At 39.5% G+C, this 24,407-nt stretch overlaps 2 protein-coding genes across 2 annotated transcripts in view; one reads left to right on the forward strand and one right to left on the reverse strand.

The window, feature by feature from the left end:
• pappaa (pregnancy-associated plasma protein A, pappalysin 1a) overlaps nucleotides 1-10,996 on the forward strand; it is a gene marked incomplete at both ends in the record, with an annotated part of 76,257 nt that extends 65,261 nt beyond the window's left edge. Inside the window, 2 exons of the mRNA XM_079234681.1 lie at nucleotides 549-647; nucleotides 10,892-10,996. Of these exons, the coding sequence (XP_079090807.1) occupies nucleotides 549-647; nucleotides 10,892-10,996 (204 nt within the window). The remainder of the gene's footprint in view (nucleotides 1-548; nucleotides 648-10,891) is intronic.
• Nucleotides 10,997-20,312: 9,316 nt separating this feature from the next.
• The window catches only part of astn2 (astrotactin 2), a gene marked incomplete at both ends in the record, with an annotated part of 231,808 nt that continues 227,713 nt past the window's right edge, over nucleotides 20,313-24,407 (reverse strand). The window contains 3 exons of the mRNA XM_079235676.1: nucleotides 20,313-20,550; nucleotides 23,020-23,203; nucleotides 23,564-23,664. Coding sequence (XP_079091802.1) covers nucleotides 20,313-20,550; nucleotides 23,020-23,203; nucleotides 23,564-23,664 — 523 coding nt within the window. The remainder of the gene's footprint in view (nucleotides 20,551-23,019; nucleotides 23,204-23,563; nucleotides 23,665-24,407) is intronic.

Raw genomic sequence — 24,407 nt, forward strand, 5'->3', positions numbered from 1 at the left:
TGACCCCAAACCAAACAGAGTGAATTAATCTGGAATTAGCCCATTGACACGTATTAGCTTGTTGTAATCTGATGCAATTACCTCTTAAAAATGTCATCATTTGATCATGTGCAAAACATGTATTTCCTCTAAAAATGCTGCATTCACATGAGAAGACAAAATGTGAAAGAATTCCACATCACGTCATGGAAGAATGATATCTACTCAGTTTATGCCAATTGGATAACCTGATTGGTAACCCAAGTGGCGAGGGTGGGGCCAACCCAATAAATCACCTTATTAGAGTGTTTTGTGCAGTGAATAGTTTATGGTATCCTCAGTTTGATTAACGGGTCTGGCCCAGTAAGTCACAATGAAAGATGAGGGAAGTTGAACGCATGGGATTCATAAGCAAATTCATCCAGAGACCTCTGAAATGTCCTGAAATGCTCAAGAGAAAAATACCACTAGAACAAAAGGCATTACCATGATCAACCATTTTAAAAGTGGCACTTTCTTTTCTTTTTTTCCCGACTAATTACAATCTCTCCCTGATCTGTCTGATACAGCCATTCATGGGAGACAACTACTGTGATGCGATCAACAACAGAGCCTTCTGTAACTATGACGGAGGAGACTGCTGCCAATCCACTGTCAAGACCAAGAAGGTTAGTGTCGTGCTTGCACATCAGAATAAATCTCTCACTTCAGACAAAGAGATGATGTTGATTTGGGTCCTGGTCACACGGATCAACAGTCAGTGTTTGTTCCCCGACTCTGGAGTCACACAAAGCTTAGGGATAAATCCAACCTCCCACATGTGATCATTTTTCCCGTTCCATAAGCCGAACCACCCACTTGGACTTTTTCATTTTCTCACTGCCATGCATCAAGCTTTATAAATGATCCTTTGTACCTACACAAGGTCCGTTTAATGGGAACCACAACTCAATACACTGTTGGAGACTGCTGTATTTCACCTCATGGAACTTCTTCAAACACATTCCTTGTGTCCAGCTTTAGATTACTGGTGAACAGATTACTGATATCACATCCAAAAGAGTAGGCGTTTTCATACTTCATCAATAGTCCTCGTCTCGCTGTAATATTTAGTTTCCTAATGTGGAAAACGTCTATATTTGTCTTTGCGTGTCTGCATTTATGTGATGTTACTCCTCACCCAATGTGGGTAGTAATGCTGATCTAATTTATTTATCACAGAGACTAAAGATTATGATTATAAGAACTTGAATTATAAATCAATTGTTACTCGTATGATTAATAGAAAGTCACTTCTGTCAGCACTTAATCAGCTGTGTCGTATATATCCACATTAAACTAGGCAAAACAAAAACTTTGGTCATACTCGTGGTAGTACCACTCTTAATTCCGGGAGGTGCTTTGTCTGACTCTCTCCAGTCAGCTGCTGGCAAAGGAACTGATTGAAAGTCTATTGTAGCTTCTGTGCAGCAGCATCTGCTTCTCTGGCCTGGCCCGCTTCTGTGAATCCGGCGAGGGACTTAAGTTGTCCTCCTGGCATATCCATCTGTATGTCTGGATGGACTTATATTGCGGTCGATGTGTCTCAATGGCTGTGTCAGTGTGTCTAATGGGAGAGCCTCTTCATTTCCTCCCTGGGGAAAAAAGAAGACACAAGGGACATCTCGCCATATTCCACAGTACAATCAAAGTTCCCATGATTGCTTTCGGCCCACCTTCACAACTTTTTGGGGGGCTTTTTGAATGGTCACATTTACATTGTTTTCCCAAAGGCTCAATATCATTGAGAAGCACCCAGACGTACAGCATGAATAGACGTGTTTTAAAATCCAAACCAATCTAAAGATACAGCTCTCTTGACCGCATTGTTAGCATCTCTGCAGATGTTACTTTGGTTTGGTTAGATGCCTGTGTTTATTACTCTTCAATACATCAACACTCAGCCACCTGCTGTCAACCAAACACAGACAGCGACATGTCCCTTCAGCCAGCTAAGAAAAAATAGACAGAAAGAAGCATTTCTGATATTTTCCTAAAGACAACTAAATGTGATTTTAGTTGGACTTTAATCAATAATAATCACAAAGGACTAGCTACAATATAAGCATTGATATAGAAGCATACACACCTCATGCATTTTGTGCAATGTATTCATACAGGAGTTAACCAGTTTAAATATAGTGCCCACAGTGCTTTGGTTGTATATTTTAATATATGGGCTAGCACAGAAATAATGCAAATTGTCATACCTACTAATTATATTCTTTAATCTTCAACCTTCTGTTGAAGCTGAATGTCCTGTATGCTGCCGCAAAGCTTCCAGTCACTGAAGCTGCTCAGCAATGAACATACGCGACTCGCTTCCAGCTAGAATGAGGTCCAGAGGGCCATGATTTGTTTTTGTCTTTATTCACAAGTTCAATAGCAGCAGTAAAGTCGGTGAGCGACCCGCTGGGAAGTGACCTAACTCCTGAAGTGGTTTTGCCGCTGTTGATTGACACTATCTCATCTCTACATCTTCTGGCCCCAATCCAGTGCAGGGGCTCAGCCAGAACTTGCATAACTCACGTTTACTGACAGACCCCAACGGGAGGGCAGCTTCTATTGAATTACTGCAGCAACAAGAGGTTCAACCGCGCTAGAGGAAAGCAGACCATTGGTTTTGTCAGAGTTAGGATTTTTGTTAGGTTTTCCATCAAAGGAGTGCACGGTCAGTTGAACTGAACATCTTGTGTTTGGGTGTAAGAAAACAACTAAGAACGAGTAAGAAATCTATTCAGGGTTTTGATGCAAACTTTTTTCTTTCCGAGCACATGTGCTCCAAGCTGAAAATGTTGGTGCCCATAAAGATGGAACGTTCAGGGACGCAATGAAAATGTATCAAATGTGTTATTCCTTAATGAAGGGATACGAGGAGACATTTAAATTCAATTCAATTCAATTCAGTTTATTTTGTATAGCCCAACATCACAAATACAAGTTTGCCTCAGAGGGCTTTACAATCTGTACACATGACATCCCTGTCCCGGGACCTCACATCAGATCAGGAAAAACTCCCCCAAAAAGATTGTAAAAACCCTTTCACAGGGAAAAAAAGTGGAAGAAACCTGAGGGAGAGCAACAGAGGAGGATCCCTCTCCCCGGATGGACAGAAGCAATAGATGTCATGTGGCCAGAATGAATAACGTAACGGAGTTACAGCACATTCAATGAATGTAACATGATTTGATTTATTTGAATACAAAAAAAATACTTTATTTAGTTATGCTTTGAAATGTATTTATTTAATAATTGTGTAATTATTATACGTATAAGGTTCATGGTACAACACACATGTATACACAGTCAGTTATAGTTTCCTTATGATACATTTTTGGGGTTATTGGCACACATCTATTTTTAATCAAATGTGTAGTTGAAACAAGCCCTGCTATTGTTGCCATTTTTGTCCACTCCCCAAAAATAACCAGTCCCAAACTAAACACAGATTGCAATAGTTATATTGTCCTTTTTATTGTCCTTTATAGTACGTGATCAATCGAACATGGAGACACCACTCCAGTGTTTATTTCCAACTATTTCTCTTCCTTTTAATAATAGATATAGTTGACCAAAACATTTTTTTTTTACTGCATTAAGGGATGACTCTATGTAGACGAGATTTCAGTTGGTCTTTATCAATCCTTGGAGAGGAATTCGGCCCAGGTTTACTGCTGCTGTATTTCGAGGCCAAGGATGCTACATGCCGATGGTCAATAGTAGTGTCTGTAAAAACAGGTGTTAGCAGTTTACAGAAATAATAACTACAGGCTAATGGCGGATCGAGTTACCTACTTCGTACTATCTTCTGTCGTGCCAGCAAAGACAGATTGGGTTCTGTTCCATCTACTGAAATATTCAGTGGGCTGCTGCAGTATGATAAGTATTATACTGTATTATACAGTAAGTATGGACTCAAGAACTCTCGGCTGTTTGTCCAAATTTTACTTGAAGGCATTTCATCCTGGCGTTATTTGAAGAAAGCTGTCTGGCTGGTGTTTTGCACTATTATGTCCCCTGGAAACTATTCAGAGAGATACGAAAAATTGCTTTGAAATAACCAACCATAATTTGATTTATCGGCTGCCAGGAATATTGGGTGAGAAAAGCAACTGTGAGTCAGAGAGAAAAAGGAAACACTAAGGGATTAAGCTGATATGTGAAATTGATAGGAGCAGAGGAAAACCAGATGTTCAATCTGTTTGTAAGACCATGGCCTAATTGACACATGTTGCTTAATGGCTCGGCTAATACAAACGTACATGAATGAAACTCAAATTAACCTAAATGCCAGTTTTACATTGCTAAATGCCAGACAACCTTCCACCTTCACCTTGTTGTTTTATTACTGTGCTATTCTTTTGTCCACATTTATATTTCCTCTGAACTTATTATCATTTCGGTACTCGTGTTTCTTAAGCATTTGGATTTAGTCATCTATTGCTCTTGGGAAAAACTTATCCTCAACATCATCCCTATTTGAATAACTCAGAACAGAAACAGGGTGTTTTGAACAAATGCGTGGCAGATAGACAACGACGAAGTTGCATAAAAAATGTCTAAAAGGAAAACAAAAACACCATTTATGACAAAAGGAAAATGCTAAATAACACACTTGTGGTCAAAGATGGGCGGCGTGTTTCTACAGGCTTACTCAACTCGAAAAAACAAAGTTTTGTTTGGTATGTGCAAATAATAAAGTCAGTTGTTTTTGTGGATGAATTGCCTTTTGTTATGTATTGTCATAGTTTGAGAAGTGACTCCTCCTGGGTGAGTGAAAAGGAATGAAAACCATCCCAAACAAATGCACTTCTTAGTCATGTTAAGTAATATTTACTAAAAACTAAAGTTGAGTTGTTTTTAGTCTTTTGACAAATGAAAATATATATTTGTCACCCCTCTCAAAGATTTTCAGTAGGAACAAAAGGGTGTCGTGTCTAGCTGAGTACTTAAGTGGATAAACCCGCCTTCCAACTCTTTGCTTCTTTCCCTCCTCTCACTCTCATTCACTCTTTCTCATTCACTCTTTCTCATTCACTCTTTTTCATTCACTCTTTCTCCTCCTCATTCACTGTCAGATATTCATTCACAGTCTTTCTCACTCAATCCACACACACACACACACACACACACACACACACACACACACACACACACACACACACACACACACACACACACACTGGTTGTAATGCACAAGAGGTCTGGTAACTCAGTGGGACTCTTGCTCGTGTTGTCGTCCCTAGCGTGTTGTGACACGGCTCGACACTGCTAAACTAAAACAGTTTAGCAGCTCTTACAGTAAAGACAAACATTAAAAACAACCATAGAAACATTCACAACACAACACATATGATATGAGCCACGCACACAGATGTGCCTTTCATTGGGTTCTCTGCTTTTTTTTCTTACATCTACTTTCCCTCTGATCTTTGGTAATGAGATGAAGGACAAATACTTCCCCTCTTCATCAAGAGTCCTATATATTTGTATCCCTTTAGCTCGTCGATAGAGTCCAAATCTGCCGAACTCAGTGATCTAAAACCAACTGTTCACAGCACCATCATTTCCACAGTCCATTGCCTGATGAAAATACCTGTTCACTCCTCTTTAGCAGAAGATGCTTTAGTGACTTCTTTAGTTCCATGAGTTATTAATAAGTGTATCATCAAACTCCAGGCTACTTAAATCTGAAATGATTCAACCATCCAATATGAAAATCATAATTTCTGGAATGTAATAAAATGCCTTCCAGACACAACGATTGGGCAATATTTGACTCGCTTAAATACTCTTATAGGTAGCAATTATTATAAGTAGTCCAGATTCCTCGTGGTTCTCTTTTTTCATGTCAACTTCGAGTTTAATCCTGCTAACAGCTAAATAACTGAGAGAAAAAGGGGCAGAATTGTTAAAAGCAATGGAACTCAGCTGCTCATTTATGTTCACTCCCCTTCCCAGCAAAAACTGCTCTCGTCTTTTATTTTGATAGAGATTTGTGTATTAGGGAGTTCTGGATGATTTGCTGTGTATTATTCCACCCCAGGAGCTTTGAAGGTGCAAGGACTGGCTCTACGTAAGGTCACCACAGGATCTCCCCTTAATTGTTGCAAGCTGTTGGCTGAATTTGGAGAGGCAGGGAAGAGAGGAGGCAAGGTTATCGAGTATGCCTTTCTGAGGGTTGCCTGAGAAAGACCCGTTTTGTAGTTTGGAAGGAATTCCTTTCTTGCATGCTTGAAGCAATATGCAAAGGGAAGCGGTTATATATGGCTTGGCCTCCCTAAAACAACTTTTTCTAAGTATTCCTGTAGGGGTTTCCTGTCTATATTGGTGGTGATGTTGTCTTGGGCTACTGCTTAGATCCTCCACTGTCCCTCCCCCTGTTTACAACTCTCAGTCTGGCAAAAACATTGCTCAATTCGTGACTTGCTATGTGTCACGATGCATGTTTGTGTCTAAGTTGATGATGTGTGATCTGACCACTAAAGTGCTCCGTCTCTCTTGGTTATTCACACAGTCAAAGCCCTTTCAAAATACCAGCACACATGTAATTTTCTTCTCTCGGCTTTTGTCTGTTTTTACATTTACATTTAACTTATTTCTATATAATCCAAACAGATGTACTTTCCGAATTTATAACAGACCATCTTGAGCTATTACAGATATATAGATAGATAGATAGATCAATCGTTTTTTCTTCTAATTTTCAAACTAAATATGCTCTACAGCAAACATTCACATGGGAACAGGATGTCAAAAGCACATGCCAGCAACAGCTCTTTATTTTTTTAACCTCTGCAGGCCGCTAAATGGACTTTATTTTCTGTTGCCAGGGCTCTGCCAGGACAGTTAAAGGGGAGAAGGGGGCACAGGAGCAGGCACACACAGCAATAGGGGGGTTTCTGTGGGTAAAAGACACCTGAGAGGGAGGGGAGGTTAATGTGGAGGAAAGAGCAGGGCTTTCCTACACAGCTGAGCAAAAGAAGTAACACACTGGGGCACACACACTCTCCACAGTTTTTGAAGGTGGTGGCAAACCGAGTCGCCAGAAAAACCGAACCAAAAACACGTTTCATAAATACATTTCATATCAAGCTCGTATGACGCTTATAGAAATGTACAAAGCCACGTGGCTAATGTTGTGAAACAACAAAACGTAATGTAACAACTGCAACTACTTTAATAAAGTCACTACTGTAACAAAGTAATAGAAAACAGACTTTCTTAGTGCGACATAAAAGCGAAACATTGTTACAGAACAGCTTTGTGGACTTTCTTGCTCGTTACACACTAATATATTTTGAAGCCTGACATAAATGTTTCTGGCTATAATTCACTCCAATAACAACTGTTATTTGCTAATGAACTGTGTGTTATGCATCTCAAGGTCAGCCAGATCCCATTTCCCCCTTACACGCCTTCCTTCCTTTAAGCAGAGGTTGACATGCACATACTGCACACACATAAATGAGAGGAACTCTGTTATTTTGACCTGTTCCAGAGATGGAAGGATGGGGCTCTGACAAGGTTTTGCGTTCTTCAGAAGGGCTTTCATGTTGCTGTTAGTGGGTGTCCTCCCCCAGTCCTCCTCCAGCCATGGGACATGGGGCAACACGAGGACCCCCAGGCCCACAAGGCCAGCTAGTCCCATTTCCCAGCCACCCTGAGAGAACTCTCAAGTCATGGCCAGATGTGGCAGCTGGCCCAGCCACCCTAGAGGTCAAGGTCAAAGGAAACCATGTCAAATTTGCCACCCACCATCATTCTCCAGATAGAGAGATACATAGAAGTGGCCTTAGAGGAGCAGTGATACGTATTGGGAGGGGTAGTGGGGATGTGCGCTGCGAGAGAGAGGAGTAATAAAGCAAGGTAAAGTGAGGAAGAGACACTAATGGTGAAAGTGTGAACCTGAGAGATAGTGTAATTAAACTGAGAATGAGTCATGAGGGAGCGAGGAGCCCCGTGTTCTTGGCTTCAAAATGCTACAGAGGAAACACTGTTCATGCGGTTTACAGCTGTTTCTAAAGTTTGTCCGGCCCTAGGCTTGTAAAGTCGTCAGATGTAGGCCTCATTTTCTCAGAGGAGTCTGGGCACTGCCCACCTGGCCCTCACATTAGGAACACCCCCATTTCCCCACACAAACAACTTATTATATACCCCATTTCAAAGAGGAACCTGCGTCACTACTCCTCAGTGACTAGCATGCTCCCCCATCACTCCCCAGACCTGCTGTCTACAAGTCTTCCACTCTCACAAACGATTAGTGCTGTTTCCTGTGTGTTGCATTTATCAGCAACTAAAATATTTGACATTAACTTTACACTGCTATCCGAAGCAAAGTGGGACGTTTTATTACGCACTTTTAGCCAAACTAAAAGAAAGTGGTAAGTTGTAGGAGGGGTTCATTACTGACTGATTTTAGATACATATAGACATCCTATTTGTAATACGCTAATCTTGCTCGACAATTATTATTTTGCATTACATAATTTTTTTTCTTCACTTTCTTGTTTGATGGTGGTCAGAATCTTCTTGTGGTAACGCAACATCATTGAGCACATGGACATTTTTGTCTGAATCCAAACCAGTTTCAAGGGTCGTGCTTCTTTGAAATAATTGGTGGATTTTTATTTTAAAATCAATAAACAATTAGTTTGAGTGGTCAACCCGTTCCTTCACCCAACCGGCCACATTCTGCTGCTTGGTCAGTGACCCTCGGCTTCTGGTACTGACACACTAAGGCACTCTGTAGCGTCTGTATGGAACACACCAGGCTTTTGACTAACTCAAACATCTGCGATGTATGTATAGCAACGTATGTAGTATAAATATCAAGTCAATGTAGGACGGGTGGATGAGGAAGTTGGAGCGGTCAAACAAACACAGAACTTTCAACTTGGAGACCGCTGTCCGTGTCCTGTGTGAGACCACGTTTTACTTTTAGTATTGTTCTGTAAATTCTGTACTTTGCACCAATTACTGAACAAACATACTTATTATAGATAACAAAGTAGTTGTATAAAGACATATTTTAACTTCTACTACAATCTTTTCAGAAGCCAAACAAAACCTCCAGGAAGAGCTCCAGGCTTTAAAGACATTTTTTGTAATTGCCAAACCGTAGAATTTTTTGTTAAAACCAACTTCACGGAAAGAGCACTGGAATTGCCCTTGTTTATATCATTAGGTCCTAAAAAAATGTAAATCTCTGTTGATGCAGAAGCAGTGTGGAAGATCCCGGTAATTTCATACTTGGCAGTTGAGATGTTTTGGCTTTGTGCAGAGGAATGGGGCCCCTCCTCCAACAGTGGTATTTGACAAGTTGTGGTAAGCAACCACTCACAATGAGGATTGCATTAATATTTAGCTTAACAGAATTGGGTGGTTTGCAATTGAATGGACATACTGATGCATCTTTTAGTAGATGGGAGATTCTAATTTCTTTCTCATTCCAATGCTAGTGCATTTAGTAATTACCCGACTAACCCTTCCAAATAATACTAACTCATGATGCACTTTGTTTGATGGCATTACAGTAGTAGTATTTATACAGCAGCTACTCCACATTCAGATAATAGCCTCATGACCTTCCCCTGGAAACCACTCCTCCCATAGAAGCCAGACAGCTTTCACTAATAACATTGAACTGCTAACTGTGTTTGGCATGAGGCAGACTGTCAAGTAGCTGTGTTAGCCAGCAGTGTTGTAACTTTTACATTGTATATAGACATCCTTTGTTCCAAAAAGGCCGTACCACTCAGCCCGAACAAGAAAAAGCGACACCGCGGGCCCCCACAGATAGATCTGATAAGCCACCAGGACACAAATGTCGACATACCCTTGGTCTACTGCCTGCCTTCCATGACTTGGACCACATGTGTTCCTTGTTTGGCCTGGACACGCTTTGTGTACCCAAACAGCTGAAGCAGGCCCCCGAGAGGGAAGCAGACTAGGCAGCAGCAGCTGGTGCTGCTGACGCATTGTCAACCTTATCCAGTGACGTCAAACGCCAGGGGCAATGGCCAGTGATCTTCCGGTGCTATTCTCACCTCTAGTATTTGACTTTGACACCAGACTATCAGGAAAATGAGGATATTAATATCTCTAATATTCGGAGAAAATGTGATTTCTTTTTTTTTTAGGTCCTACTAGAAACGTTTGGTCTATAGGGGTAAAAAAACAACAACGTATTTTTAAATACTGCACAACATTGTCACATACATGTATATGTGACAATACTTGTTGCTTCTCATCGGCTGGCAGGTGTCCATTATTTTTCTTGTAGTGTAACTCCGACACAGTCGTTTTGTCCTTTGTCTAAATTGATAACCGAGGATATGAAACACTGGAGGCTTTAGTGCCTGATAGTTTAGGTACACGGTGCACACAGAGTTGTACACACACTACAAATTGAGACAAATGGCCTAATGAGAACCTTGTTAATTCAATCAGCGAGGTTCTCATTTTGATATGTTTGATATGTGCAAAAATCTGTTCTACATCAACTACGAGGAGAAAGAGTGAGCTAGCATATGTATGTGTGTGTGTGTGTGGAGAGAGAGATGGGGAAAAGCTAGGCGATGTACAAGTTCACTGGACATGTTATAAATTAACAAATATAGTCAAACAGAAAGAAAAAATATGACTGACTTTAGAAAATATACATTTGTAATCTTTCTTAGTTTCTTTTTATCGCATGCCAGTTTGTTCCATTGAGAAAACTAATTGATCTGTGTCTCCATTACATCATTTGGGGAAATCAAAGTTGTTGTACTTGAACCCAGCCGAACTTGAACTATAACAGTGAAAGATAATTGTTTTATTTTGAAATGACAACTTTATAAGTGCAAGTATTTTTTTCTCTCCCACCCAGGTGATTCCATTCCCCATGTCCTGTGACATAAGGGATGAGTGCTCCTGTCGGGATATGAATGCTCTAGAGAACAGGAAGGATGCACACGTCCACTCCCTCGGGTGACCAACCTGAGCAGGGACCTCTGTTCAACGTCCCGGGACCCTTGCTCCAACACAACACAGCCTGAGTGGCCGAGGCAGATCCCTCCTTCATCCTCCTCTCGGCCTCCAAATTTCCTGCACATGCTGCTTAACAGGCATACCTCTCCATCCATACTGCAACCGCAACCAGCTGAAATGTATCTGCCTCCACATCACCGAAAGATCTAGAATATAGGATGGGACCCATGAGACTCCACAGTAAACTTCATTTCTCAGCTAAAAGGAAAGTAACCCCTGCAATATCATCCTTTAAAAAAACAAACAAAAAAACAACAACATATATAGCAAAGAGAGAAAAAAAAGAATAAGTTACATGAAACAGACATAGTTTTTTTTTTTTTTTTTTTTTAAAGGAGGAAAACAAACACATAAAAAAAAACCTAAACAAAAATATAACCAAGCCTAGGTAGCATGCCCTTTGTTCAGTTGTGTGCTGGCTTTAGTGTCTGTTTTATTGACCTTGCTCTACAATCACAGGATTGAACCAAAGTTAATTCAAAACGTGGAAGTGAGGGATTGTGTAGCTCTGTGTTTTGCAAATATGAAGGAACTCTAGACAAAATAATCCTTTGAAGGCATGTTCAACATATTTTCAGAGGAGCTTATATCATTCCTGGTTTCAAACTGGTCAGACATTCTGTATTATGTCCTTTTCAGTAAAGTGTGTTTCTTAATAGGCACGTCAGAGGCAACAAAGGTTATTCCTATCTTGGTGGGGAATGCGACAGCCATATAGTTAAGTTTCAAGCCACAGATTCATCAACAAAAGCCAAAATATAATGCACAAATACACACACCAAAATGTCAACGATTTGTTGATCAACTAACTACACACACAATTTCCGAGGACAATTTTTTACTTAAAGCAAATTCCTGAATGCATATTTAAAATAATTTAAGCATGGCTTCCGCTACTGTGTTTGCTGCTACTTGCCATCTTCACATTATAATATCTAATAGGGTTCGACAGTTTTGTCTGCCTTGCTGCTGACGGGACTTCTTCATAACATTCATTCACACTTGCACGTTAGTACATAATACTTTCTGAGAACACATGTGGACATCACCAGATATGAAATGCACTAAGAACTTTAAAAAAACCCAGAACCTCACTTGTCATTCCCATTTAACCCAACTGCCCAAGAAAAATATAGTACATGACCACGACTTAAAGAATGTCATTGTTAACACCTCACTTTGGGTTGCGGTGATTTTAGTTTCACTTTGAACTCCTTCCTCATGGCGCTTGATTAGAACTTTGTTCCTTCAAGCACTGATTTAAAAAAAAGTTTAAACTGAAACTAAAATGATCCTAGCCCCGTTCAGAATGTAGTCAATGCTTGTCAGGAGTCTGTGGCTTTTTTCATCGCACGGCACAGCCACACAAGAGTACAGAAACAAAGGGCTGGATATCTGCCTTGGCTCTGAGTGAGAGTGAGTGCAGGTGGAAAGAGACCACATCTGATACACAAATGCATACACACATATCTCTCATTCGCTCCCCTCCCAGTCATTTTTGGATTATCAGCTGGAGCTCTGCAGGCAACACTATTATACATGAAAATGACATTTGGATGTATATGTCAACACAGCATTTGCAGTCACAATATGATCAAAGGTCCCTACAATCCTCTGCTGGGTCTAGTGTTTAAAGAATTAACTTTCCATTACGTTTGTCTCTGCAGTAAAAAGTGCATTTGGTTGTTTTGACCGGCACTTTTCAGTATTGTGAACTTGGGTGTCCGTCCCCACCAATTAACTTCTTTAGATTATATGGCTGCTACAATAGCTTTGTGTTTTGTTATTATTCACTAAAGACACATAAACAGTAGTTTTTTACTCATGCACATTTGATAATGAAGGCTGCTTGACATATTGGTCCAAATTCCGCTGCTTTTATTCGTCTGCAACCATAGTTGTTGTTACAGACAGCATGATTATGACTTTTCATTTCATTTGAGCCAATGGCACAGTCCCTCTGACTCATATTAGGTTGATATAGCATTCCAGTTCATACTCATAACTCATAATACACAACAAGCTGTCCAAGTGGAAATTTAAGACCAATTTCATGTCATTTTAAAAACAATGTTGGTGAAGGACTAAGTCAATACCACAACATGCAGAGAACGTGATAAGGTATTCATTTCCTCCAAATAAATAGAAGAAAAAAAAACTAAAATACCATGTAAATATTACTATATGTTCTTGATGGACAGCTGTGTTGAAACATGTTTTTGGTTTTGGTTTTCATGTATTTCATTTTTTACAAAATGTCATATTTAATCAGTGTTTATATTATTGACCTCAGTTACTGCACTTTTTTTAGTTTCAATGTAAGGAGAAAAAGTATATCTTTCAAAAATGTTTAGAAGCTGCTATTGTCAGAATGGTGATCTGAAACAAACTGAATGTTATTATTGAATGATATTCGGTCGTTTGACTCCCTGTGTTGCTATTAGCTTTCCTGTTATTAGTGTTTTATTTGTATCTGGCTTCTTTTCCAACCCAAACTGACTTTGCATTAGAGGTTATCAATGAAGTAGGGAGGTATTGTCTCTACAAACAATGAATCCATCCATCTGTCCATCACACACACACACAACAAAAGAAAGAAAAATAGAGCACACATGAAGACTGCAAATTAGTTTGTCTTCTTTTGCCCGGATGTGTGTGCAATACATCCTTGTATGTTAAATGTTAACATTTTGGCAGAGAAACCAAGATATGTCAAAAGGGAAGGAAATGCTTACATCAAGAAATTTGCGTTAAAAGCGACTCATGCCATACTTTGTCAATTTGACAGGACATGTAAAGGCTACATCATCAGATTGCATCAAAAGATATAAAGCCCTAGATACAAAAAAACTCTTACCAGTGGGGAGATACGTGATCTGCAATCACTACACACTATCGTGACATGTGGTCCATCGTCTGCAATTGAGGGCACTGGCAAGCCATTCTAGTCGTTTAAATGGATGAATCAGAAATCTGTCATAGCATCCTTCCCTTTTTTCTATAAACTAACTATGTTGCTTCCACATATCTTGACTAATATACTCCTTGTAGCATTAGTCATTGTCTGGATACCAAAACAACTGATCATTATTACTATCAGAAAGGCTACATGCATGTCAACTTGAAAAATGATATTATTAATATTGGAAAGGTACCCTCTAGCCATAGCTAACCAAGATATTCATGGAAGGAATAAGATTACGCATTGGATGAGGACATCACCTCTCTCACCTCTCATCACAGGATCCCTTGCTGTACCTCATGCCTGTAATGTTTGCTGCTTCTATACTTTTGGTATTTTAGTGACATTTTTGCGTCTCATAACAGTGGTGTAAATAGTAGAACTATTTATTGAGAGTGTTATACTTTTTTTAAGTTATATTTAATGTCCATGTAAGTTATTTTTTACATTGTTCTTATAAACAAAAACATTATCGGCTGTGAGTCAAAACTGTCATTTTGTCTCTGTCATCACGCTCTGTTGTGATCATTTCTGTCAAGCATTGATCCGACACACAGCACACTTCAGGCCCACAACCTCACAGGAACGTGTCTCATTGGTCATTACGTGGATATGGACACTGCTTGCATCCAATGAGGATTCACCACATGTTCAAATGTTACTGAGTGCAGTGTATCTTTACCCCCCCTCCCTTTAAAACCAGAATGTAACGTTCATTTCTTTCCTTTATTTGCTTTTTTTTTGTTCTTCAAATGCACACATTAACCATACATACGAGGCGTTGTGAAAAGAGAATCAAGTATATAATGGTCAAATACATGAATCCAATATATAGCAAACAATGTTTCGAGAGACAACATGAATATATGTACACAGCCAGCTGAGGACAGGAGAAGTGACAAAGAGAAGGATCAAAAAATGAAGGAAAAGGAGGACTGGATGTCAGAAGGCAGTTGATGGTGCCCCAGATAGTGTTCTTGGAAGTAGAAGAAAAGTAGAAGGTGGGTAGGGAAAGAGGTAGGGATGGGTGGGCTGCTTTTCCTGGCTTGTCTAGCTATTTGTCCAGGTGTGAAAATGTGTACTCACAGAGGCTGCCCCTGGGCGAGGGGTGGCCAGCGCTGACTGGCAACCAGCCGAGGCCAATGAGTCAGTTCCTCCTGGGGGTGGCAGCCATTCCTTTCTGGGACTCCCACCACCTCCCCACTCCTCGACACACTGCCTCATCTGTCACTGTCAGGTATGCCTGCGTAGGGCTGCCAGGGTCAAGCTGGCCCTGTGAAAATGAGAGAGAATGTTTGCCCAGCTTACGGAGCCTTTTGAAGTTGTGAAGGCTGAAGGAACACAGTTCTCCTCACCTAGAGCCTATGCTTATCACGTAATATGATTTGTGTAGCGGTCTCTTTTGACAGGCTTCGATAGCTCTCCACATTTCCCGCTCCTTTGTTTCTAATTTAACACCTGGCTGTTGTATTGCTTGTCTAAAAACGGCAGAAGCATTGTGTCTAACACATTATAAAGCGATGGGAAGTGTAAGAAAAAGTATCTAAAGCACTAATATTTTTGCTCAGATCATTGCGGAGAAAAATACTGATGTGCCATCTTGTTGTAAGACATTTTCCTTGTGTATTGTAACACATGAAGTACCTCTCACAGGCCTCTGGTTATAGAATTGTTCACTTATGTCTGTTTCCTAATCCCTCAATAAATAAAAAAGGTGAATGGTACTTTTTTTCTAAGTGGGAAATACATAAAAAATTGTATTTACATATTACGTGGATATCTAGTGGTATTACGATGTTTCGTACCCAATTGCTCAACAAATATATTTTAAGATGTAAATAATATTATTATATGATGATTGTATTTGCAAACCATGTACTAACTGTTTGGGAGTAGCTCTTGGATTGATTTTTATCATAACTATTATACAAAAAGATGAACCGTGAATATGTTGTGCATTGTGTCAAAGTATCACCTGCAAGACAGAAGAAGAAAACAAATAGACCTGTGATGCTTTACCACACCACTCGCTGTCAGCATTTATTTGTTAATAATGGCTTAGTACAAGCACTGTTGTCAGTTGTCTAAACCATTCAGTCATGAATTATTTATTTGTTGTCAAGATGAATAAAAACATAATGGTGATTTCTGCATCTTAGGAGTCTGTTGAAATTGATCCTCACAATCAAACTTGACTGATCTTTGTAATGCATTGACAAGTGTATTTCAAATTTTCCTGCAAAGACCATTCATTTCTCCTTACTCCATACTGTAGAATGTCAAGTCTTATCCCAATGCCTTTGTGTTTGCTGGGAATTTCACCAACACTGTAAAGGTAGCCATCAGACTCAGTAGTCCCTCCCTCCCTCTGATGGCCTCCTCTCTCTTTGGTTCTTACACAGTATGCACTTTTTCAGGCACATATACAACAGATTGGACTTTTATGTTTAAGCCAATATTTCTCTCTGTTTTCACAGTTGCAATTATATATATTTTTGGTGCTCTGGTACATGACAAAACATGTCTGATGTGTACTATATTTTCATAAGAAAGAGTCATAAGATCATAATTTTCATTTTGCTGTCATTTATTGTGTAGAAATAAAACACTGGTTAAAGTGAACATAAGCTTGAGTGTGTTTCTTTGAAAGTTGTATCATTTTTTTTGTCATTGCAAAAGTGTGTCCAGGTATCATCTTCTGGAAGATTCATAATTAACCTGATAAAAATGCAAAAAGTGCTGAGGTGGTTTTAAAAGAGGAGCTCAATCTTGAAGCCTTCATTGATACATTGACATGGAAATGTGAGTGCTGTTCCTGGCACTGCAATGACGTTAATGGCCTAATTTGTGAGAATGAACATCAAACTACTGATTTTTAAAGTGCAGTTAATGTTGCATGACTGGAAAGAAACTGGATCTGAGCTTAAAGGAATAGTTTGTTGAGGGAGGTGGAAAAAGAAAATGCTTTCCAGCAGCTCACATGCAGAGAGGCATAGCCACCTTTAGTTAATGATATAAATTAGAGTAATTCATAGGGGATGGCTGTCTGTTAGTTCAGTGACTGATTTCCCTCTTTTCCAGCTCAATGTAAATATTTTTCAGCTGGATCACGTGGTATATTGGGTAAAACCTGGGAAATAACAGCATTGCACAGTTGCTAAATTACAATCTTATTCCAGTTATTTTGATCCATGTCTCATTTTGCCATCGTGCTAACTCATTCTATTACAAATATTCCTGTGATGTTGTGCAACTTCACTCTGGTGGTTCTTACCGTGTGGGCTTCTCTCCACTGAGGTGTTGTGTCAGTTCAGGCAGGACACATGAGTCATGTGAACCCCATGAGCTGATCACAGCCATGTCAGATTAATAGATATACACTATAAATTAGAAAGGTTCACTCAGAGTGCAGATCTCCGCCAGGTGTGTCTGCAATGACCGCTGCTGTATTAGCCTGATTGAATAAATACAACCCACAATTGGCTAACCCCTTGTCTAGACCCCGACTGTATTGGAAATGTTTTTCTCAGCATTAGATACGCTCTCATTTGAATCCGTGCAGATGTCTGCACCGGCTCTGTGCAGGCGCGTGTCTCAGCTCCGTCTCACCGGCCTAACCGTAAGTTATTTTTTTGTCAATACGCTTTGCGTGTAAACGTGAGGTTGACGCAAGAATAATAAAGCATGGAGTAATTGTGTCTCTAGTCCCAGAACTGGTTCTGATAGCTGTTAGCTGATAGCCAAACACACTGCCCAAAACATGACAAATGACTATGATTTTTGTGGTGAGGGAAACAAAGCCAGAAGGTTATATATAAAATGAAAAGCCTAGACCAAGAAACTGCGCCAAACCCCGGGCGTTAAAAATCTCCTCTGAATGTGAGTTTTGGTTTAAACCGCAACGCTGCTGCATCATTGGACGATACCCACGAGAACCCCAAGGCTATAAAAACTGGTGCAACCCTTCACATTCTAATATATTCAATTATATTGATGCAGGAGGTGACAGCTTTGGTACCCAAAATAACCAAGGTAATAGTCTTAAGTTCGCTTGACGAGCAACAGACTGTTTTTGTGTTTACACACTTAGATCCTCAAAGGGAAGACGTATCACCTGTGCCCCATGCTCTCCTAAATCACCTGCACAAGGAAGAGAACACAATTCCCAGATTCTTTAAGTCGACACCCGCTGTTTTACCCGCTTCCACTCTAGGACCAGCTTTCCACTTAACCTGCCAACAGAGTGCGATACGGTCCTGTGTCATTGGCCGAACAGAAGACGGAAGAACGCACACTATGAAGCGATCTCAAGTAAGAGGCTATTATCTGGGCAGACTTTTTTTTTTTTTTACAGACGTCACACACATATCATATTTTATGGAATACTATTACTTTTTCAAAGTAAATTGGGTTTTCATGGCATACCACTATAACTTTATAATGAGAAATGTATTGGCATAATATGCCATGCCTCTTTAATGGAATTACCATGCTATGACAATAAAAACTAAACAATACTCGTCATGAAAATTGTGAAATCTTCTCAGAAATGTTCTTGTAATCTGCCTATGCGGTAAACTAGTTTGCAATGCATACTGTTTGTTGGGGGTATTTAAATGATCCTGCCACTGACTTTAAAATACTTCTAAAGAAATGCTTCACAGCTGATCAATATGATTTCTTTCCACTCCATTATAACGATGAAAGAAAAGTCTTGTGATTTTATATACATTTTTAATATTACACATTCTTCAGAAAAGACAAACAAAGTCACACAATAATACTTTTTTTTACAATTTAAAATGTACAATATAATAATTTATTAATTATTATTTTACAATTCAAATAACATGAGATGTAAATATTGAAAAAAGGCATTGTTTATCTTCATTAAAACAATATTCATGGCTTTGAAGATATGACATTGAACTGAAAAACAAGAGGATTAAAAGGACCACGGGTGATCCCTACAATCACTGATACACAATTCAGTGTAAAGTACCTCACAACTTTACAGTTGGTTCAACACAAACTGTGCGACCACCTGGAAAATTATTTTACCATTATTCCTACGATATTTTCTATGAATGCACATAAATTAGCAAACATCATATTCTCCTTGTGTATAACCTTATTATTACCATATTATGACTGTAATATCATGTCTAATACTGCTCCTCTGTGTATTATGTCGGATTTTTTATTTATTTTTCTTCTGCTATGATGACATAAGTTCCAGTTCTTCTGAGAAGTTGTAACTTATCAATGGGTTGCATACATCTTGCAGAAATCATTCAATCTAGCAATATAATGTGTGGGTTTTTTTCAACATCAATTATAATACAGTTGCTGTGGTTATTCATATATCAAAATACCCAACAAGTTATGTAAAGTATTTACTTTAAAGACTTCGGTGTGGCCATAGCATTGTCTTCTTTTGTCTTAGATACATAATTCACCGTGTTCAGGTCCATTTCTCGTCTGAGAAACACATGTCCTTGAAATCAGTGAATTTCCCATATTATTTATTGTGGGTACTGTAGATTAAAAAAGAGATGATGATAAAAGGATTCCTAGAAATCAGTGCTAATTTAAAAATCTATGAATGAATACCACCCACTCTGTCTTTGCATAATTTCAACAGGCTGATAGTCTATTAGTCAGTTTATCATGTTACCACACAAAGCCTTGCTATTTCAATTTAATCTATCAAATGTAATACAGACTTACAAAATAGTTTCTCACTTACTTATTTCATTGATGAAGAAAAGCTTTATTTTTTTTACAACGGGAACTTGAAAACAAGAAAGTGATCTTCAAATGGCTTTTAACACTTGTCAATTTCTCCTTTCAAAGGAAAGTAGTAAAGGCAAATAAGTTATGCTATTGATTTTTCCTTTTTTTCTTTCTTTTAAGTGTTCCAGGTAAGCTTCAAAGCACCAAAAGGGAACAACAATATTACATTCAAAGTATTTAAACCAACCAGTTTTTCTCTTGGCTGAGTTATATTTTACATTTTCACAATACGGTTTCTCAGTGATATGTGCGATCGCTGGCATTTTGCTCCAGTTTTTTTTTCTCTCTCTGTTTTACAATAAAAGTAGACCACGCAAAAATATGTTTTTGGTGGCTTTAACACAATGTCCAGTGAATTCTGAGTTGTTGTTTTATAGGCTCTCTTGGTTTTCAAAGTCACTTGAGAGACACTTGCTGCAGAGTGGGTGACAAGGTTCATCAATCACTGATGTCATTTTGCAGGAGAAAAAAAAACACGCACCGCCGCCTCCGAACTCCTGTCTCATCGGAGTTTAGTGTTGCTGTATGTGTTACGCTGCACAGAAATTAGCTTTTCCATGCAGGTGGTGCGACTTTCATGTATAGAGCCATGCCACGTATTACTTGGAGGTCGACCCTCTTCACTCCGGCAGTAGACGTACGCCATGGTGTCGGTGCGGCTCTGGATATGGGTGCTGCGCAGGAGAGATCGGCAGTAGTGGCTAATCTTTTCCACCCTGTGTAGTATCAGGTTAGCTTTTCTATTGAGGGAGAAGACAAGAAGAAGAAAAAATACAAGCTTAACATCATCACACAAATGTTGTTGTTTTTATTTCATCACATCAACATTACATTTTCTCTCAAGTTGGAACTGACATCCAGCATTGAGACATGCGGAGGCTGAAACTAATTTCTCCCTCTTCTTTCCTAAAAATATTAGCACACTTATTATCTAATAATGAACAAATATACACATCTGCCTCATTGCATTAATGATGGACAGTGATTTAAATGATGTACCAGATGATACTTGAAAATCAAAATATCACAGAAGTAGTTGCTAAAACGTTGTTGATGTGAATGCTGGTCTATGTATGTGTGTGTGTGTGTGTGTGTGTGTGTGTGTGTGTGTGTGTGTGTGTGTGTGTGTGTGTGTGTGTGTGTGTGTGTGAAAGAGAGAGGGGTGTGTGTTTTGCCCCAAAAACTTAAATTGCTTCTTGTGTTTATGATTAGACATGTTTTGGATGGATAGTAAAAGAAGAACAGCCACAATCTCATACCAAAGAGGGCACCTTAAAATTCCTTAAGTCACCTGATCTGCATAATCAAAACTTCATATATGCCATTCCACCTACCTCAGTGTAGAAGGTTAATTTTGTGCCACAAAGTCATCAAATAAATTCAAAAAAGAGAATGGCATTGTCCCTTTCTTTGCACCTCCACTGGCTTTGTGGCTGCATGAAAACACGGCTTTAAATGTTACCAGGATTGAAAGAATTGCAACAATGTCTCTCTCGTCACTCTGACAGGACTGCCAGTCTGGGTCAAAACCACCACATGCAATTGCATTTTAAATTGTCGGTTACCGAATCCGTTCTCTACACCAGAGGCGGAAGTCTATATATCTACATCTATATGCGTGAAACAAAGAATTTTCGTCTGCAGGCACAGATTCAGGAGTTTCTGTTTACAACATCAAGGAGCCATATATCAGGTTAGCTCAATATAAAGAAGATACTTCACAACACACACACACACGCACGCAGGCACACACACGCACACACACACACCTACAGAATACATAAACAGTTTATGTTTTTGAGATTGTTAAACTCGTATGGATACTAAAATACTAAAATGAGGACAACACATGCAGAGACGGGCAGAATTCCATTTGTTTTGAAAAGCAGTGTCTGCTGAGCATCAACATCTGTCTTTAGTTAAGCAAGGAGTACAGACATCCTTTTCACTTATTTGCTGAAAAGGGGGCGGAAAACATTTTTCTCATTTCCCTTAAATTCTTATGTCTGAAACAACGGAATACCAAACACATAATCAAGGGAGACTCACGAGCATGTGAGCTATGGACACATTAAACACGTTTGATGCCATTCATGACGACGGACAAGGGAATTACAAAGAAAAAGAAAACGACACATTAAAAATATTATTTCTGCACCTACTAAGAAAACAATTTGGCTTCATCTGATTCAAGCAACGGAGTCCTAAGTCATTGATTTCGACAAACACAGCTTCAAAGAAAGAAAACCCAGAGCTGAAAACAACAACGAGTCAAAGAGACGGATTGAACTGAAAATAGAAAAAAGTACGTTGCAGTACAAGATAATAGTTGTGTTTACAGTGAAGGTAAATAACGCAGCAACCAAGTATCACAGCATGTCCAGAAAACAATATAATTATGAAAAGAGCTAGAGTTCAGTAACAATGCTCGTGGACACTTTGGGCTCATAGGATTCTCGGCTCCTGGAGGCTGTGCTTACGTTTCAGCTGGCCATTCTGTTACCTTTTAAAAGGCACCACCAAGAGAGCCTGCTTGTAAATTACCCCAACGAGGCTCAACTCTGCCAACTTCAGGCAGTAAATAATCCGTGCTCGCTCATCCAAAAGTCCCCCCCCCCCCCCATTCCTTATAACTGCCCACACACAAACACACCATGTGACCACCCCATATCCCCATATTAAGTCCAAATGGCTAACCCTTGCCTCCCACCCCCCTTCACCAATCAGAGAGAAGCATTATCTTTCTATAAACCAAAGTTATTCCACAATTATCATATCATTATTTATGGCTTGAAAGAAGTGCTTCCAGGCAGTGTGGGTGGACAAAACAAAACATTGGGCCATGACTTCAGATTTCTTGTTGCTATCATCAGTGCTGGGCCAACTTCCTTGCCAGTCTTGCATACATCAATGTTTTTGTTCTATACTTTTTTTTAAAGTGTTGTTTATACATCTTCCTTCAAAGTTGTGTTAGTCAGTGAGCTTATCTTTTCGATATTGTCATAATGTCTCAATGTTTTTTCAGACAACAAACTATCAATGTCCCTGTAAAGAGGGTCACGGTTGAGGGGATGTTTAGGTGGCATGTTGTGGACACGAAGGAACCTTTTATGAGAAAGAATAGGAAATGGGTTTGAAGTTGATGTTCGCTGACTATCAAATTTACTGTTAAAAGTGTCAAAACTGTGCGTTTGCCTTGATCTTCTCACCTGGGGCCCAGCTCATCCTCACTGCGCCAGACAAAATCTCCAAACTTCTCATAGTGGGAATTGTAGTGGTGCTGGACTCTGTATAACAGCGGAGGAGGGACCTCCATCAGTGTGTTGTAGGCCATCTGCTGCTCCTTGCCGCTGGTGTAGCCATTATACAAGTTGTACACCTTGTCTGCTATCTCTGTAAGGAGGTAAGAGAAAGACAGAAGAGCGATAGAGATATGAGGGGAAAGCCCATAAGCAGATAACAGTGTTATAGAAAACTTCTGCGGTTTAGTAGTGCACTTTGACAAGGTTAGGGGACTCAAAAAACAAGGATTCTGAACCTCAATGCAGCGGAACCTAATATGGGCCAAGCCTCTTAGACAGTAGATGCTAAACTCCCTTAAATGCAACTAGAAGTAGTCTTTCTGCCTGGTGAACTAGTACATTGGATTTGACATGTTTTAATAATCACAATATTTAATCAAGCATGTCCATATTGTGAGGGTACTTAAGAGTTGTAAGGAAAGAGAAAGAGACAATTAAAAGGTTGGGGTACCTTCAGCTCGGCTGTCATCCACCATTGGACAGGATGTTCTTACTGAGACAAAGCTTGACTCGGAGGGGCTGCCTCGGCTATCCACTGCATGGAGGGTAAACCTAATATGACAATATCATGACAAAAAAGCAGCAGATTAACGTTTATTAATTATGACATCCCAAGAGCAAGTAATACAGTGCCAGAAGCGAGCAAAAAAATACACCGGAAAATATCGTGCTAGCCATTACCAGTTTACGCTTGACCAGGACACTTAAAACATCAACTTCACATATGATTAGCCCTTTAGATATGCTGACATAGACATATGCTGACGAAGCCGTTGTATAGTGTATTTTTGTTTGCAGGATAATGTGCTGGATGAGACTGTGGTCTTGATAGTTGATATTTGATCATATAACCATACACTGACACCACATATTGTTTTCAGTAAACATCTTGCAAATGAGTAGCCTAGGATTGTGGGATTTATATTTGAAAATGCACGCAGCCAGTACCACAGAGGCAGATGAGACAGAAGTTGACGGGCATCTGGCTTGACTCTAAGGACTATATAAGGACAAAGTTCCTCTCTCTGAAAATGTCAAACCTTCACATTTTTTGGGTTCCATGAAGGACCACTCAGTACCGTGATATGATACCACAGCAAACAGTTCAAGACACTGCAATAGGAGACGAGACACATCTCAAGTAATGTAGGGCCACATGGCACGGAATAGAAAACAAATGACCTTTATATGTCCTTTTGAAAATGCCAATCTGTGTACTTCTGAATAAGAAGAAGTGCAAGGAGGAAGTGGTCACATTGAATCTAAAAAAAGGATCAAGGGTGGCACAGCTTAAT

This window comes from Taurulus bubalis (assembly GCF_910589615.1).
Source record: "Taurulus bubalis genome assembly, chromosome: 19".
Classification (NCBI taxonomy): Eukaryota; Metazoa; Chordata; class Actinopteri; order Perciformes; family Cottidae; genus Taurulus; species Taurulus bubalis.